Source organism: Beta vulgaris, chromosome 9 (genome assembly GCF_026745355.1).
Source record: "Beta vulgaris subsp. vulgaris cultivar EL10 chromosome 9, EL10.2, whole genome shotgun sequence".
In the NCBI taxonomy this organism is placed as follows: domain Eukaryota; kingdom Viridiplantae; phylum Streptophyta; class Magnoliopsida; order Caryophyllales; family Amaranthaceae; genus Beta; species Beta vulgaris.
Window position 1 is genome coordinate 6,078,847 of NC_079210.1, and position 20,250 is coordinate 6,099,096.

The window sequence follows — 20,250 nt, forward strand, 5'->3', positions numbered from 1 at the left end:
TAGCTTGTAGTTCAACCCTATACAAACCACAATTAAAAAGAAAACCAAGTCATACACGAGAGGGAAAAAAAATATGAAACTCCTTCAGGCCAACCATAGTCCACACATCAAGCAGCTCCACGGAAACTTACGCCAAATTCAAGACCATAAATCCAAACAAGCCCATCTTTAACCTAAACATGCAAGTTTGCTAGTAGAGTGAAATTGAGAGGATCGAAGAGAGAGAGTAATTATAGGGTTGTTGGGTTGTGTCTTACTAAACAACAACATAATGATAGGATTTAGGCTTAATTCCACTAATTTGTACGAATCAATTATACAAATAAGATCATTAAGTACATACCTTATCTACACCCCTCATAAAAAAAATACCTTATCTACACTAAACTTGATTACTAAGTCAACTAACATTATTTTGCCCACTTAATTTCAAGATAAAGTCATAATTAAAAATACTCCCTTCGATCTACGTTAATGATGCATATCTTTGACTATTAATATATGTAATTAAGTACTGTTAAAGGATAAAACTTTGATATTACTAAAGTACGATAAATCAAATAAGATCTCCATAATTATGTTTTTTCTTATATATTGGAAAAATTTAAAAATAATGTTAGATAGTGACAAGATTCCAATATCAATAAGGAACCCATGGAGTACTAAATAACTCCAAATCTTTAGCACAAGTTCATCTGATAGACTCATTCCCAAAAAAAAAAAAAAAAAAAAAAAAAAAAAAAAAACTGATAAAGCTCACAACACTAATATCAGTAGCTAAGCTTTTCATTAACTACATCATATAATATATATATACTCATAAGCAAATAATTCACACTTTTGCTCTTGATTCTCATAGAGCTTATCAGAATAACCTCAACTAGTGGACCTATTTTCTTCTAAAATAAAGTAACATTATCTTTAGTGTCAAAAAAGAAGTTTCAAGGTTGATCAAATTTAATTATGTACAAACAAAGGAAGTTTCAAATATTCATCAAGGTTCAATCAGGTGTAATGAGTCATGATATGTGATGTTATCGTTTTATATAGAGTCTTTTCATGCACTTACAAGCTAAAAAGGATGCCAATGGTGCTTTAAGGAGTCATTTTATGCCAGCTTTTTCCATCTAGTTGTGATTTTCTGATTTGTCTCGAATTGGAGGTTTTAGGGAATTATTTCCCTATCTTTTACTATTATATGATCACTACACTACATTGGAGGTTTGATGCGGCGTGCCAAGGCCTCAAGGACATTTTCTAGGACCCTTGGGCAAAAGAAGAGCTAAAGACTTGGCACTTGAAGCCAAGAGCGAAGAGATAGCAGATAGGCCTGATCCCATCTGGCGCCCATAAGTGACATATGAAAGTTTTGTTGCGGGCCAGATCGGACGTCCTTCACCCGCTCGTAATTTGCTGGTGAAGCCTGATCTGGCGGGTCGCCCCGTTTGCACCGGGCGTGCCTGTGTGTGCTGCTGTGTGCATTGCTGATGAAACTTAGGCTGCCTAATTACATCGGGAGTTGGACCATTTTGTGCTAAGACCAGATTGTTGATCCCGATTTCATCGGGAATGCTTGGCCCAATCGGGCGGTTGACCCGACACACGCATTTAATATTTTCCGCACTATTTTTGTAATACTTTTCCTATTTGTTTTAGGTTTAGTATAAAGAGCCAAAATCAGAATATTATTATTGACTTTTTGTTTTAGCTTTTGTTTTCATAGTTCTCTCTCTAGAGTGATTCATAAACCGTAATTTATTGCTTTCTCTTTGGATTCAAGATCAAATCTTCGGATTATTTGCAAGTTCAATAAAGTTCTTCAAGTAATATCTTTTATTGCTTTCTATATTATTGATTTGATTCATCTCTTAGTTATTTGCAACCAATCCAAGTATGAATTATTATATTGATTTTGTTATTATTTTCATAAACATGAGTGAGTAGTTTTATTTCTAGGATTGTGGGGATCTATGTATGCAATGAGGGATTGATAGATTAGTCCAATTACCTTCGAATTCAATTGTTTCCTACGGTTCAATCATTCATGCTAGATTTATAAATTAGGCCTGATTTGTATTTCTACTATTGCAATACTGAATCTGCTTCGAGAGGAGAGACATCGTATATGCTTTCAATCATTAGGCAGAGTGATCCTTGACCATGTGAGAGCGGCTAGGTGATCTTTGAGAGAGGTAATATTCGAGAGAAATTACATGTGCCCTAGATAAATTGAATTGTCAGGTAATTGTCATTCGTCTCTGATTTCCTGAAGTTTATGCATAATGATCCACAATTTTAGTTCTCTATTAATTGATTCATTCCCTCGTATTTGATTATGTTATTTACTTAGTTCAGTAAACAACTCTTTTCATCTGATTTAGTTAGTATAATATTAGAATTCAAATACAATAGTATAACTTTCTCCCTCTGGATTCGATACTGACTTTCCTGACTACTATTTAGTGGACCTTAGGTTATGTTTGATTAGGTGATATGACTTTAGTATGTCAATATGTTAAGCAAAATTCAGCTAAAAGAAAGCACCCAAACTCAAGATATCTTGAAACCGAATACTACTCCTTTGCTTTCACAAAATTATTTGCTTTCACTTGTGATACCTTTCAAAAAACAAATTAAAACAAAAACAAAAATCAATTTCAGTTTATCCATATTTTCAAGCAGCAACAACTAAATGAATGGACGTATGCATTAGTTACCACTATTACTCTCTCTCTAAAATTGTTTTCCTCTGCCTTCTCTCTATAACCAAAAACAAAAACCCCTAACCCTAAAACTCGCCGGAGATCCGGCGCCGCTTAGGTTTCCGGCGGATCTCCGGCGAGTTTCGTTGTTTTTTACTTCGTTTTTCTGTTGGTTTTGATGTTTTTCTCACCTTTTTCCATCGGCTTTCGTCGCGTTTATTCGCTTTTGTCAATTTTCTTCGCTTTCGTCGGCCTCATCGTCTCGCCGTCGAGGTTTTCCGGTCGTCGCTGCTCCCTCCAGCCTCCTCTCCACCACCATTTCGCGGACGCATCTTCTCTTATTCACAGCGCCATCATCTTCCCCTCCTCCCCTGTTTCGTGGTCAGTGTTTCCCCCTCCCCCTCCCCCCAGTTTCGTGGTTAGTGTCTCCCTCTCCCCTAGTTGTTCGGTTTATTTGGGCCTCCCCCTCCCCCTTCCGCCCATAGCGTCGTTTCAAGGCAACAATAAGTTTACAGGGCTTCCCCTTCCCCTCCCCCCTTAGTGTTGTATCCAGAAAAGGTAAAATTACAGGGCTTCCCCTCCCCCTTTCCCCTTTAGTGTTGCTGAGTCGGGTGTTTATCACGGTGGTTGGCTTCCCCTCCCCCTTAGTGTAGTGTCGGTCGTTCATCCCCTGGCTCTTTGAGGTGCGTCCCCTTACCCACGTTCAGTTTAGTTTACTGATTTTATTGTCGAGGTTTTTTGGTTGGATTAGTCTGGTTTTTTTACTATTATGGTGGTGGTAATTGTTACATCAATCGGTGTCTGTAGTTGGTTAGGGTTTATGTGGCAAGCGATTTCATGGTTGGGGTTTGTTTTATCCGATTTTCGTAATCGGATGGTTCTTCGAGATCTAACTCTGGTTAGATTTCATTCTCGCTTGGTAATGATTTCATTTATCATTACCTTGACAAAACGAAATCTGAAGACGGTCCCCCAATTTCTCAATTGGGGTTACAGCATGTCAACTTATTTGAGCTTCTCCTCACCGGAGAAGCCTGCAGTACCCTTCCAGAAGGGTACAAACTCGACCATCAAATTCCAGGTGAGAGAAGGTCACTGGTATTGGTCTTGTTGCGAGTTCATAATCTCGCTGGTACCTAGTTACCCCGCTCGTGAAATCAGCTCTCTCCTCCTCTTTTTATCCGGATTCTGGCGATTGTCATCCACCAGAAGAAACGTCATCCACCAGATCGAGCAGCTTTATTTTAGTTTATGTTATTTCTGTTTTTGCTCTTGTTATGTAAGAGCGAGTACCGCTCATTTTAGTTTTTATGTTTATTTGGTTGTTTTTTAGTTTAGGTTGTAACTTTGTTTTTCATCAATGCACAATTCTTCGATGTCAAAAAAAAAAAAAAAATTAAAAAAACTAAATGAATGAATAATGCCAAATAAATTTTATATTTTAGAGTAGAGGGGAACAACAACTTCAATTTTGGTGTGTCCATTGACTTAGAGTGTATTCTCTATCTTAAAAAGAAAGTTTTAGAGTTGATTAGATCTAATCAGCAGGTTTGATCAAGTCCAATGAGGCCTACCAAGCAATAATTTTGTTATGACAGATGTGAGAAAGAAACAAATAAAGAATGCAAAACAATGAAAAACAGACAACAGATGTACGTGGTTCACCAATTTGGCTACATCCACGGCAGAGAGAGAGAATATTTTATCGATATGAGAAAACCAGATTACAGAGAGAATTAGACTAAAATTCGTAGTATAAACAATTAGGTATCAATAACCTATTTATACTCTCGTCAGAAAATACGCGTTTTCGCGTTTACCGGGCACCCGCCCGATCGGGCGGTATTTTACCAATCCCAGTTTTGTTGCGCTCCCGGTCGGGCGAGAGTCGCCCAGTCGTAATTCGCGAGCTCGCCCGACCGGGAGACCTAGCCCGATGCCATCGGGCGTCTTCACAAAAACAACTTTTCTCAAATTCGTCACGGGCCCGATCGGGCGGTACCCCAGAAGCTCGTCTTTGACGCATTTTGACGAACACATTCAAGGCACTATTCTTACAAAATCTCCACCTTGATTTGAATCCTCTCACAATAACCAGAAAACCAGATGCATTGATCACAACGCCCATAATCTCCCAACACCAGATTCCTCCCAAAAGACAACCATAACAGATTTGTCCCTAAGCACTCCAGAATTGCCCCAAGAGGGCAACTAACAATCACGAATATTGAGTAAGTCCAAACAATGTTGAAACTTACTCTGCGGAACCGGCTTGGTGAACATATCAGCAGGATTATCAGCAGTTCCTACCTTCTTCACCTTAATTCTTGTCTCACTTCTCAGAAAATGATACCTGACATCAATGTGTTTAGTCCTCTCATGATGGACTTGATCCTTGGCCAAACACATCGCACTTAAGCTGTCGTAATACACAGTTGTCTGATCATGATGTAGACCCAAACCACTAATTAACCCCTTTAACTAGATTCCCTCCTTAACTGCTTCCGTCAAGGCCATATACTATGCCTCAGTAGTAGACAAAGTTACAGTAGGCTGCAAAGTTGCTTTCCAACTTACCACAGAACCACCAAGAGTGAACACATAACCAGTCATAGATCTTCTACCATCCACTTCTCTAACATAATCAGAATCAGAATATCCTGCAGCTAAACATGCCATATCACCTCCATAGACCAGACCAATATCTAACGTACCTCTTGTTGGAACATTTATAGGGTAATGGGTTTGAAACTCATAAGGGTATGTACTAGAAGAGGAGGAGGTCTAGTATGCAAAAGACTAGAGTGCATCAAGTGGCAAAACGCATTGATAAACCAAGGGAGACAGAAGACTGGCCGTGAGTCGCGACAACCATCGCGAGTCGCGACCAGTGGCCCGTCGCGAGTCGCGACAGGCGTCGCGGGTCGCGACCAGCGCCTCGCGACTCGCGAGCTTTTTCGCGAGTCGCGACGTGTCTTCTGCCTTGGAATGCGAAAAGTTGCCTCGACGTTTTATATCCGTTGTGATGCTTTGTTGATCATTTTAATGACTTTTAAGGTCCTTTAATCAGTAGATTAAAGACCTTTGATGAGTGATTAAGATGGGGGTTATGTGATTAACCTCTCTAGTCAATGTGATTAAGATGGGGGTTATGTGATTAACCTCCCTAGTCAATGAAAGGTTTATTCTTCCTATATAAACCTTGGGATTCCTATGAGTGAAGGGTTAGAAGAAAATCAGAATTTTCTATTCTATACTCTCTCAAATACTTCTTGCTTAGCTTAAGAGAAAACTTGCAATCTTCTCTTGAGTGTTCTTCACAAACACAAAACACAAGTTCTTGTTGATTCACTTAGAAGATCATCTAAGTGGATTGTTTCTCTCCATTGTATCTCATTAGTTATTTCGTGTTAACCCGGTGATCCTAGAGGGGCGAAATTAAACTAATAGGAAAGCGTAGTTTCCGTGCCTTGGAGTGGATATCCGGTTCTCTCATTGATCACACACCTAACAATCTATTAGTTTAATTTTCTCTTTTTCCGGATATGGCTCAATCACTCAAGGACATGACTATGAACTTCCAAAAGTTGGATAAGTTTGAGGGGGTGGGCTATCGGAGGTGGCAAAAGAAGATGCACTTCTTGTTGACCGCCTTGAATGTGGTGTATGTGTTATCAACTCCTATGCCACCACTCCCGGAAGATGGAGAGGAAGAGCCTCTTGAGACTACTAGGAAGAGGATAAAGTGGGAGAATGATGACTACATTTGTCGTGGTCATATTCTCAACTCTCTCACCGACCCGTTGTTTGATCTCTACCAAAATGTGGAGAGTGCAAAGGAACTTTGGGACGCTCTTGAGGCCAAGTACATTTCGGAAGATGCTTCAAGTAAGAAATTCCTTGTTAGTAATTTTAATTCTTTTAAAATGACTAATGATCGGCCTATTATGGAGCAATTCCATGAGGTTCATCATATTTTGAACCAAATAAGATCACATGGTATGGTGATGGATGAGGCAATTGCGGTTGCCTCAATCATTGACAAATTACCAAATTCTTGGAAAGATACAAAACATCTTTTAAAACATAAAAAGGAAGACATGTCCATGGAGCAATTAGGAACTCATCTTCGTATTGAAGAGGGGATCCGGGCTCAAGATGGGGTTAAGGATACTACTCCTAGTATTCCTAAATCTACCGTTAATTTGGTAGAGGTTGGTGGGTCTAGTAAGACCAAGAAATCCAACAAACAAAACAACAACATAACAAAACCAATGTTGCAAACAAGAAGAGGAAGACCCTCTCTTGTTGGATATGCAATGGTCCTCATCTTAAGAGGGATTGTCCTTCTAACAACAAGAAGAAGACAAAGAACACACAACCTAGTGTTGTTCAAAACCAAGGTAACAATGCACATGTTAATGTAATTGAAGAAATGCATTTTGTTGCTATGATTTCTGAAATTATGTGTGTGCAGGTTGATGATTCTTGGTGGATAGATTCGGGAGCCTCTAGACATGTGTGCAATAACAAGGATTTCTTCAAGTCTTTGAAAGATTTGGATGATGGTCCAATCTTGTATAGGGGAATGATTCTACGGTAAAGGCTAGAGGCATAGGCCAAGTAGAATTGTTGTTAACCTCGGGAAAGACTTTAACTCTCCGGGATGTTGTGTATGTACCGGAAGTTAGGAAGAATCTTGTGTCAGGAGGTCTCTTGAATAAGTATGGTTTTAAAGTTGTTTTTGAGTCGGATAAATTTGTACTTTCCAAGGGTGGTATTTTTGTTGGACAAGGTTTCTTTTGTAATGGAATGTTTAAATTTAGTATTGATAATAAAATTGGTACTAGTTCTATTTACATGCTTGATGTTTCTTCTCTATGGCACAATCGTTTATGTCATGTGAATTATCGTAGATTATATGACATGTCTAAAATGGGGTTATACCTCCTTTCGATTTAAAGTTAGAGAAGTGTCACACTTGCGTGCTAAATAAAATTACAAAAAATCCTTATCCTAGTGTGACTAGACAAACGGTATTGCTTGAATTGGTGCATAGTGACTTGTGTGACTTTCATAGTTCACCTTCTTTAGGAAATAAAAATATTTGTAACTTTTATTGATGATTTTTCAAGGTTTTGTTACATATATTTATTATTTACTAAAGATGAAGCACTAGAAAAGTTTAAGACCTTTAAAATCGAAGTGGAACTCCAACTTAATCAAAAGATTAAAAGACTTCGAACGGATAGGGGTGGTGAATATTATAATCCAAGTTATTTTAGTTCCATTGGTGTAATTCATGAAACAACCGCCCCATACTCACCTCAAAGTAATGGTATAGCGGAAAGGAAAAATAGGGTCCTAAAAGAAATGGTTAACACATGCTTTCTAATTCGGGTCTTAATGACGGTTTTTGGGGTGATGCAATTTTAACTGCATGTTACATTTTAAATCGAGTTCCTAATAAAAGGAATAAGACTACCCCTTATGAACTTTGGTGTAATAAAAAGCCTAATCTCAATTACCTTAAGGTATGGGGTTGTAGGGCAATTGTCAAATTGACGGAACCTAAAAGGAAAACTTTAGGTGAAAAAGGAATTGATTGCATTTTTATAGGCTATGCGGTACATAGCAAAGCCTATAGGTTTTATGTCATTGAGCCCAATGACTTTGTCTCTATTCACTCCGTGATAGAGTCAAGGGATGCAATATTTGATGAGACTAGATTCTCATCGATTCCAAGACCAAAGGACATGATACCTAGTACTAGTTCCAATGTTGTAGATGACATTTCAAATGATCATGATACTACAACACCGGAAATTAGGAAAAGTAAACGAATTAGAAAAGAGAAATCTTTTGGACCGGATTTTCAACTATATTTAGTTGAAGGGTCAAGGGAGTCAATTTCGACTCAAATTTCATATTGTTACAATATGGAGGAGGATCCTAGGTCCTTTGATGAGGCTATGAAGTCTCATGATTCTGCTTTCTGGAAAGAGGCAGTGAATGATGAAATGGATTCTATAATGGGTAATCACACTTGGATTTTAGCTAATTTACCTCCCGGTTGCAAACCCCTAGGTTGTAAATGGATTTTTGTAAGGAAAAAGAAAATCGATGGAACCATACTAAAACATAAGGCCCGGTTAGTGGTCCAAGGTTTTAGGCAAAGATATGGTATCGATTACTTTGATACTTATGCTCCAGTAGCTAGAATAGCTACTATTAGACTATTGATAGCATTAGCTGCGATTCATGGTCTAGTAATTCACCAAATGGATGTAAAAACTGCTTTTCTTAATGGTGAATTGGAGGAGGAAGTGTACATGAATCAACCTGAAGGGTTTGTGGTTAAAGGTCAAGAAACTAAAGTTTGAAATTAGTTAGATCTTTGTATGGTCTTAAACAAGCACCTAAGCAATGGCATCAAAAATTTGATGAAGTTGTGTTGTCTAGTGGGTTCAAAATAAATCAGTCCGATAAGTGTGTATATAGCAAATTTGATAATAACGGTAAAGGAGTTATAATTTGCTTATATGTTGATGATATGCTTATTTTTGGGACTGATTTGGAACAAGTGGAAAAGACCAAAGTCTTCCTTTCCTCTAGCTTCTCCATGAAAGATTTGGGTGAAGCGGATGTTATTCTAGGTATTAGAATAATAAGAGGGAAAGGGTCGTTTTCTTTATCACAATCTCATTATATTGAGAAAGTGGTCAAGAGGTATAATGAGTCAAATTCGACTCATTTTGCTACTCCTATGGATCCTAGTATTCACTTGGTTCCGAGTAGTGGTACTCCAATTTCACAATTGGAGTATGCAAGCTTAATTGGAAGCTTGATGTATGCTATGACTAGCACTCGGCCGGATATAGCCTTTGCTATTGGCAAGCTCAGTAGGTATACTAGTAATCCTAGTATGTTGCATTGGCAAGCATTGAGAAGAGTGTTAAGGTACTTGAATAAGACCTTGGATTATGTCATAACATACAATAGAGAACCTTCTATCTTAGAAGGTTACTCGGATGCTAGTTGGATTTCGAATAAGGAAGATTATTCATCCACTAGTGGTTGGGTGTTTCTTCTTGGAGGAGGTGCCATTTCATGGGCTTCCAAGAAGCAAACATGTATAACGGATTCCACTATGGCATCGGAATTCATTGCTTTGGCTTCTTGTTGCCAAGAAGCGGAATGGCTAAGGAATGTGTTGAGTGAGGTGGACTTATGGGTGAAACCAATGTCACCTCTTGCTATCCATTGTGATAGTGCATCAACCATAGCTAAAGCATATAGTGAAGTCTACAATGGCAAGTCAAGGCACATTGGAGTTAGACATAGCTATGTGCGGGAAATGATAAGGAATAGTTGTATAACTATTAATTTTGTTCGGTCTAGTTTGAACTTGGCGGATACGTTTACAAAACCGTTGTCAAGGGAACTAGTGAACAAAATGAACAAAGGGATGGGTCTTAAGCCTATTGATCAACCTATGGTGAAGGAAAACTCTATTTGATGTCTAATACAACGTTAGATCTCAAATTCAAGGAGGATAGTACTTCTCTAAGAGGTTGGGAGCACTTGTTTAATACATCCCGAGGTTAGTGCTTGTTGCTACAATGATAAAGAGGTTGAATTTTATTCTTAATAAATCTTTGATAAGGTGCTCAATTGTAGGAGCATGTCCGGAAAGATTTACCTATGTAAGCTAGAAGTTTGGCCGCTTCATCAAGTCTTAGGCTTGACTTGGAATGCTTATGAATGGATATGGACACCAAGGCTTCATAGGTGTCGGAGGTTTTAAGAACCTAGTTTATGTTTGTGTGTATTAGTAACTTCAATAATTTGTAATGGTTATATGATTCAAAGCTTTGTCTATCATTATGATCTAAATTATTGTAAAGATTACTTTTACTAAATGGAAATTCAATCGTTAGATATTTCCATGATGCATGAACATGTGTGTTTGCGATTTATAGCAAGTTAAAAACTTTTCAACATTACCCTATAAATGGGAGGAGGATTGTTGGAACATTTATAGGGTAATGGGTTTGAAACTCATAAGGGTATGTACTAGAAGAGGAGGAGGTCTAGTATGCAAAAGACTAGAGTGCATCAAGTGGCAAAACGCATTGATAAACCAAGGGAGACAGAAGACTGGCCGCGAGTCGCGACAACCGTCGCGAGTCGCGACCAGTGGCCCGTCGCGAGTCGCGACAGGCGTCGCGGGTCGCGACCAGCGCCTCGCGACTCGCGAGCTTTTTCGCGAGTCGCGACGTGTCTTCTGCCTTGGAATGCGAAAAGTTGCCTCGACGTTTTATATCCGTTGTGATGCTTTGTTGATCATTTTAATGACTTTTAAGGTCCTTTAATCAGTAGATTAAAGACCTTTGATGAGTGATTAAGATGGGGTTATGTGATTAACCTCTCTAGTCAATGTGATTAAGATGGGGGTTATGTGATTAACCTCCCTAGTCAATGAAAGGTTTATTCTTCCTATATAAACCTTGGGATTCCTATGAGTGAAGGGTTAGAAGAAAATCAGAATTTTCTATTCTATACTCTCTCAAATACTTCTTGCTTAGCTTAAGAGAAAACTTGCAATCTTCTCTTGAGTGTTCTTCACAAACACAAAACACAAGTTCTTGTTTGATTCACTTAGAAGATCATCTAAGTGGATTGTTTCTCTCCATTGTATCTCATTAGTTATTTCGTGTTAACCCGGTGATCCTAGAGGGGCGAAATTAAACTAATAGGAAAGCGTAGTTTCCGTGCCTTGGAGTGGATATCCGGTTCTCTCATTGATCACACACCTAACACCTCTAAGATACAGAAAGATCCTCTTGACCACCTGCCAATGCTTCTTACCAGGATCACCCATGAACCTACTAACCATACTAATTGCATGTGCAAGATCCGGCCTAGTGCAAACCATAGCATACATCAAGTTCCCTACTGCACTAACATACGGAACCCGACTCATGTACTCCTTCTCCTCAGCAGACTTAGGTGCAAAAGCTACAGACAAGTGACTATTTGAAGCACTTGGAGTATATATAGGTTTTGCTATTTACATGCCAAACCTTGACAATATCTTCTCAATGTAACCTTTCTGTGACAAGAAAAGTTTCTTCTGAGCCCTCTCCCTATAAATCTCCATCCCAAAATCTTCCTTGCTGCACCCAAATCCTTCATTTCAAATTCAGCACTGAGAAGTTCCTTCAATTTCTGAAACTCGACTTGTTCCTGAGCTATCAACATATCATCCACATATAGCACTAAGTAGATAAAAGACCCATCTGTCAGCTTGTTTGATACACACAACAATCATATGAGCTCCTGTTATAGCTAGCTTCATCATATAGCTGTCAAACTTCTTGTACCATTGCCTTGGAGACTGCTTTAAGCCCATATAAGGACTTCTTCAACTTGCAAACACTGTTTTTCTTTCCTGGAACCTGGAACCCATCTAGTTGAGCCATATATATTTCCTCCTCCAACTCTCCATGTAAGAAAGCTGTTTTTACATCTAGCTGCTCAAGCTCAAAATCCTGATGTGCAACTATTGCTAGTAGCACCCTGATGGAAGTATGTCTGACAACAGGTGAAAAGATCTCTTTGTAGTCTACACCCTGTCTTTATGTGAACCCTCTTGCAACCCGTCGAGCCTTATACTTGACCCCCTCTTCAGATGTTATCCCCTCATTTTTCTTGAAAACCCATTTGCAAGTAACAATTTTTCTTCCTGAAGGCTTAGACACAAGCTCCCAATCTCGTTCTTATGAAGTGATCCATCTCTTCCCCATTGCAGCAAGCCAATGAGTAGACTCGTCATGTAACTGCTCCCTATATGTGGATGGCTCATAAACATCCACCTCTTCAGCAACCTGCAGTGCATAAGCCACCATATCTTCAAAACCATATATGTTTGGAGGTTTCCCAAAACTTGTCTGTATAGGATGCTCCCGAGCTAGGCTAGGTGCCTCCTCACTTGGTATGGAAGATGACGGTTCTTCAGAACCAATGCGTTGACAGTCATCACTCTCATCATGAGTGACTTGCTTCTCCACCTGTTTATCAACACTACCATTATCTGATACTACAATGGACGTCACAGTAGTATTAAACATAGAATTTTCATCAAAGACAACATTTCTACTAAGTATAACCCGTCCCTCAGACGGAGACCAAATTCTATAACCCTTTACTCCATCTCCATAACCCACAAACACTCCCTTTTTAGCCCTTGGTTCTAACTTACCTTCATTCACATGATAGTAAACATTACAGCCAAAAACTCACATATCTGAGTAATCTGCAGGCTTACCTGACCACATCTCATATGGTGTTTTGAGATTGATCCCAGAATAAGGTCCACGATTTATCAGATAACATGATGTACTGACGGCTTCTCCCAAGAACCTTAGTCTGTTAGTCATGCCAGCATTAGAGAGCATGCACCGAGCTCTCTCCAAAAGTGTCTGATTCATTCTTTCTACTACACCATTCTGCTATGGTGTATTTCTAACAGTGTGATGCCTAGCAATCCCTTCATACTTACAGAACTCGTCGAACTCAGACAGACAAAATTCCAGACCATTATCACTTCGTAGCCTTTAAAATTCTTGAAAGCTTCACCTTTTAACTTCATGACAATTAACCAAGTCATTCTTAAATAATCATCTACGAATGAAACAGAATACCTGTGACCTCCTAAAGACTCCACGCGTGAAGGACCCCAACAATCAGAGTGGATATAATCCAGAGTACCTTTTGTTCTATGAATGCCTTTAGGAAACTTGCTACGATGTAATTTTCCAAAAACACAATGCTCACAAAACTCCAGGTTTGTGACCCTATGGCCACCCAGAAGATAAGCTTTGGAGAGGATTTGCATTCCTCTCTCACTCATATGACCAAGTCTCATGTGCCATAGCTTGGTCATATCCCCTTTCTGAATTTCAGACGACGCAGCAGCAGTTGAATCTGAGAGAGTAGAACCCTGCAAAAATATACAAAGTACCACACTTGACCCCCTTCAACGCATCCTTTGAACCCTTGCAGACATATACAACTTTACCACCACCTCTGAAACTGAACCTTTTACTGTCTAATAGACTAAGTGAAATCAGATTCTTAGTCATCTATGGAACATGCCTAACATTTTTCAAAGTGCAGAAAGTACCATGATGAGTCCGAATCTTGATAGAGTATATTCCAACTGTCTTATAGGCTGCACTATTTGCCTTTGAAATATTACCCCCATTTACTTGCTCATTAGTAAACCACTCTCTGCGAGGACTCATATGACACGACGCTCCAGAATCAAGAACCCACACATTACTACAATGTATTTGATCATTAGCAACTAGAGCAAGATCATCCTCATAATTCAGATTTTCTGTTGCAACAGCAGCAGAACCAGACCCAAATTTGTTCTCCTGATGCTTCTTTTTAGGACATTCCTTTTTCCAATGCCCTTTTTTATTTACAGTAATTACAGACATCATTAGGTTTAGGACCCCCTTTAGAATTTTCAGATTTCTTAAAATTCTTTTTACCATGTCCTTTACCACTACTACTGGCCACTAACCCAGAAGACTGATTATCTGTACTTGTATTACCACCAGATGCCTTATGGCGCAATTCCCTAGTATGCAAAGATGATCTGACTTCTTCTAGGGACACAAAATCTTTACCAACAATGAACGATTGCACAAAGTTTTCATACGATATAGGTAAATAAACAAGCAGGATTAAAGCGGCATCCTCATCTTCCACCTTTACATCAATATTACGCAATTTAGCAAAATTGTATTTAATTGATCTAGATGATCCCTAAGAGGCATACCTTCCTGCATTCGCAGACTGAACAGACGTTGCTTCAAAAGCAACTTGTTGGTTAGAGATTTTATCATATACAAACTCTATAGTTTCAGCCATAGACCAGATGCGGTTTCCTCCTCCGCGAGCTCAGTGATTATGTCATCTGCCAGACACAACATAATCGTTGAATGAGCCTTCTCCTCTAGAGCGGTCATCTCAGCGGTAACTGAATCTGTTGACTTCTGTGTCAACGGCGCCCACAACCCTTGTTGCTTCAGTAAATCCTGCATCTTGATTTGCCACAGACTGAAACTATTCCTCCCAGTAAATTTATCAATCTTCACATTCATCCCAGACATCTTTCTCACCCACATCGAACACAAAGCTCTGATACCAATAATGAAAAACAGACAACAGATGTACGTGGTTCACCAATTTGGCTACGTCCATGGCAGAGAGAGAGAATATTTTATTGATATGAGGAAAACCATATTACAGAGAGAATTAGACTAAATTTCGTAGTATAAACAAGTAGATATAAATAACCTATTTATACTCCCGTCAGAAAAACGCGTTTTCGCGTTTACTGGGCACCCGATCGGGCAGTATTTTACCAATCCCAGTTTTGTTGCGCGCCCGGTCGGGCGAGACTTGTGCAGTTGTAATTCGCGAGCTCGCCCGATCGGGCGACCTAGCCCGATGCCATCGGGCGTCTTCACAAAAACAGTTGTTCTCAAATTCATCATGGGCCCGATCGGGCGGTACCCTAGAAGCTCGTTTTTGACGCATTTTGACGAACACATTCAAGGCACCATTCTTACAAATTGGTCTAGTGGTAAGGAGAGCACCCTTCCAACCTCAAGGTTGGGGGTTCAATTGCCCACTAGAGACACTTTGAGGGTAGGGATTCCCCTTACCCTTTCCCCTTACTCTCATGTATGTGGCCCATTATGACCTTAGTGGGCTCCTTACCACTTCTGTTTACCAAAAAAAAAAGTCCAATGAAATCTAAATACAGTATAAGGTAAAAACAGGAGTGTTAAATCTATTAGAGATTCACTTCAGATAAGTATAGAGGAGAACACACCGAGTACTGACTTCCCAGTTCCCACCATTGACTTACCATCACCAAAAAGATAAAAAAATTCTAAAATTCAACAAAATTTATGGTTATATGTCATTAGACACGCCCAATGTTTCACTTAATACTACCTTATGCACCCACTTTAATTGATGCTGAATTGCTGATTCATGTCATGTCGGTCAATAATTCCAAAAGAAAAAACTTATACTATTAAGTTAACACCACCTATAGTGTTACTACTGGCTCCAAGTTGTGGCTCTTCTAAAGAAAAATCTAAAAACATTTTGGGACAGAAACATTCTACACAGATGACGTACATACATTGAAAATTATGGATAGACATGGCGAAAGTTTCTCTCTACGTGTTCCCTGTGTAGGACGATATATAGTGGACGGCCCCTTTTCAATTAACAAACACACATTGGCCTGCCTTTAACTTTAAGTAACAAACACATAAAGAATAAAGTTGACTATTTGTTACATACCACTTTTATAATTCAATTTGTTCCCATATTCTTAGCAATATATCACAACATACAGTTTATGATTTTCTTACACAACCCAGAAACTCTGCTGCTTCAATTTGTTCCCATATTGTTATTCAGGTGCTCTTCTTGCTTTGATCATTTATTTTGTTTATTTCTTAAGTATTTGCATATCTTGTTGTTAATTTTCATTTCAGTTTGAGATTGATATTGTATGAAGTTTATGAATTCATCATTATACTTAACTTTATGATAATTTTTTGTGATAACTAACTTAGATTATGCATGATTCTGGGTTTAAAGACTGTATAAAATTGGTTGGTTTTATAATATTGGTTGATAAGGTGGTTGTTGGTAACTTGGTATGGTTGAATCTCTTCGGGTTCCAATTCTTTTTTTTCACATTAAATTTCTGGGTTAACTTTTTGGCTATGTTTTAGTTTGCCATTTTTATTATCTCACTGAGTGTATGAGGTGTTCCCAATCCCTAACGTACAAATTATATCATATATATACTCGGATGTAGGCTATTATTTGCTTATTACTCATTTAAAATTATCTAAATGAACCAAAATACATACGTAAAAGGAACGTTTCAAATGAGCATAAACTAATTTTGCATATACCATACATATGGTATACCCAAGTGTATGATGAATGAATAACGATTGGGAACAAATAGTGTTCGAGAGGGTTTTTTTGGGAACCAAGAGCGAAATAGGTCTTCTTGGTAAGAGTGTAGGAAATACTGGATAGTGTACTACTTCCTTCGTTTCAAACTACTTAATACATAGTGAAAGGGAAAAGTTTTAGATAACGATATAGAGGAATGTGGGATGCCATCACTTTTTTAATAAGAAAACATTAATTAAAGAAGTATTTTTTAAACAAAGTGGGGACCACAAATTTTTGAGAGTATTTTAGATTTTTTGGATAAAAAGAAATATTATAGTATGTAGCAAATAATGTGATATTTTTATTTTAAGATAGTGTAATAAGTATTTTGAAATAAACGAGGTATATTCTCCTCAAAAAAAAAAAAAAAAAGCGGGTTATATATATGGCTTTTTTCTAAACTCTTTACAATGCTTAAATACTTTTGGGATATTTTGGTAACTTTAGCTCCTTATATGGGGTCCAGGATAGTGTTTTGCTGGGTGACCCGCAACAAGATTGTTGAAAAGTATCGGTAATCTAGTAGTCTATGATTCTAACAATTGGAGGCAAAGATGAAACTTTCTTGGCAAATCCCACCTGATATCACTGTATTTTTGACCTTTTCATTTGATATTTAAATTATTTTTGGATTTTATATGATACTATTATAGATTGGACTTATTCTCTATTATAACATTATGTTAACTAAAACATTAGTTTGGGGGTTAAATAAAATTAGGAGTTTGTCTAATTTTGCGTAATTAAGGTTTTGGGAGTCATTTTTGTCTTTAACGATCAAATTTAAGCTTCAATTAGGTAAAAAAAAAAAGTAGGCATTTTATGACAAGTAAAATGAGGTTCTAGTCGTTTTTCTCCAATTTCGAGTTCAATTTTGAGCCATAAAAACCAAAATGACTTTCAAATCTTAACTGAACTATTCTCGATGCACAAGACACGTAGACGAGGCAAACTACTAACCCTGTTTAACCCAAGAGCCAAAACTAATGTTTTCTTTAACAAAATGTTACGGTACAGTGGTACTATATAAAATCTAAAAAAAATTAAGATACCACATAAAAACGGCCAAAATATAGTGGTACCATTCATCCGCAAGGATGTTTTAGGTTGGTCCCCTGATTGAAGGGTCTTCCTAAGTTTTCTCTCCTTATAAAAAAATAAAATAAAAATAATATAGTGGTACCAAATGTAATTTCCCTAACTTTCTTTGATCTTGAATTGTAGTGTTCTGATGTTCTCTGTATATATATTCTTATCTAGAGTCAAAGGGAAACAACCCTTTTTTTATTAGGTAATATAAGAAACAGCCTTTCATCATCATAGAATAATGCTCTATGTATCTGACCTTTCAAATCCCCCATGAGGGAAGAGTCATTGGTGAGATATTGTTGTAATCTTCTAGATTCTATTTACATTCACTTAATATTAAGTTGTCTATTATTTGTTGTAACAATTATTTTCCTCACTTAAAAAGTAGTATTTATGAACAAAATAACTTGTTCTAGGATAGAACTTCTGAGACTATGAGAATTGGCATAACGCACACTGTTACAATATCATTAGCATCATATACTATTACTATACTATAGACTACCAAACTGGCCATTAGAGTCAGGAAATACTTTGTATTAAACGGTAGAAACTTCTATGTTGGATGCTAAATAGTCTGCTAAGAAGGGCAGATTTTGCTAGTAAAAGCTCGTAAGTTTGATGAGACGCGACAAGATCAACTGATTAAACTGACGGTGAAGAGATTTTATATGTTCTAGATGGGAATATAAGGGTGGTTCAATCACGCTTATGAAATGATGCTACTATGTATGGAATATCTTTGTTATTGTAATAAGTGATCATAAATTATTTCGGACATCCTAAGATAGTAAGACTGACTGTCTTTACTTGATATTCGGATTTGATTTGAAGCCATTTGAGAAACTTAAATTGTTAATAGTTTGTGTTGATCATATCTCAGTAGTAATTTGTTCAAAATTGAGAAAGACTTTTTAGTTTCCTTGGTCTCACACATGTTCCAGGTGATCTTTTACTTGCAGCAACAACTTAGAAGATTTGATGGCATCAAGGATGTTACACAACGATCTGCTGGAGGAAATTTTATTAAGGCTGCCAGCCAAGTCTTTGCTCAGATGCAGGTGCGTTTGTTGGTCTTGGAATTCCCTTATTATCAGTCCGAAATTCATCTTGGCGCATGTTTACCAGAACAACGAGGCCAAAAAGTATCATGTCCTGCTGCGAAGTTTTGGTAATGCAAACAAAAAGGTGAGGTATAAACTGTGCCATGATAATGAAAATTTGGATGAGATCATGACAATTGATTTCCCATTTGTGAGTCAACATAATGATTTCTTTAGAATGTTGGGTTCTGTGAATGGACTAGTATGCTTGTCAGATGATATTGTTGAAGCAACAGATACCTTAATCTTATGGAATCCTGTGATTAGGAGATATTTAACCCTTCCCAAACGCGAACTAGATGCTGAATCAACTTATTTGGGGAGATCAGTTTTTGGTTTCGGCTTTGACTCCTTTAGCAATGATTACAAGGTTATCAAGATTGTGTACCGTAAGAATCCTGATTTTGAAGCTCTCCAAGTTGAGGCCTCAATTGCTATTTTTAGACTTAGCTCATGTTGTTGGGGGCTTAGTGAGTCTACTTCAATCCCTGTGCTTGATACTCGCCAAGCGTATGTAAATGGAATTATTCATTGGTTGGCATACAACAAACTAATTGTGGGGTTTGATTTAAAAACTGAGGCATTCATAGATATGATGCTTCCCAAAACCTTGCAAAATTCCAACATTAGTGATTTAACAATCGCCTCATGGTGTGACTTGCTCTCTGTCTTTGAAAATGGGTACTGGTCTGGGAAGCTTTGTTTGTGGGTGATGAAAGATTATGGTGCACCTGATTCATGGGCCAAACAGTTTGTCATCGAAACGTTTGCAATCGTTAGAAGTCTTAGAAGGAATGGCTGTGTTATACTAGAAAATATCGGTGAGAAGTTAGTTTTATATAATGCAAAGACCAACCAATTTGAGGAATTCAAAACCCATGTTGAGGGTTCTATACGAGGTTTTCATATGAAATCTTACATAGAGAGCCTAGTCTTATTAGATAAGGTTGATGCACAATTCGTTCCCTAGAATTCACATGTTTAACGTTGGATGATGAAGCGATTCGAAGAAATATAAAGCATGGAATGGCTACTCAGTATCCAAAACTTCTTCAGGATAATTATCATGATCAGTTGTAGCTTCAAACCTGCTAATGAAGATAATATGTGTAAATTTTAAGTTCTTTTGGGTTTGTGTGTATATGTATGCGTGTTCGTAGTTTTCTTCCTGTTGTAAAATGTTGAATCTAGAACTGTTTTTGAAACTACCTGTTGTAAAATGTTGAATCTAGAACTGTTTTTCTACTTTCTAATGGAGATGTTGAACTTATATTACAGACTTA

At 37.9% G+C, this 20,250-nt stretch overlaps 1 protein-coding gene across 2 annotated transcripts; it reads left to right on the forward strand.

Moving 5' to 3' along the window:
• The first annotated feature begins 16,016 nt into the window (after positions 1–16,016).
• Positions 16,017–20,250, forward strand: LOC104883176 (F-box/kelch-repeat protein At3g23880). 2 transcript variants are annotated; one of them, XM_010667652.3, is made up of 2 exons: positions 16,017–16,220; positions 18,827–20,250. In XM_010667652.3, exons 1-2 carry the CDS (start codon positions 16,159–16,161, stop codon positions 19,935–19,937), a joined length of 1,173 nt encoding a protein of 390 aa, XP_010665954.1. In that variant the 5' UTR covers positions 16,017–16,158; the 3' UTR covers positions 19,938–20,250. The 2 variants fall into 2 exon arrangements, with proteins under 2 accessions (XP_010665954.1, XP_010665955.1); XM_010667653.4 differs by having other exon boundaries at positions 16,021–16,220; positions 18,809–20,250.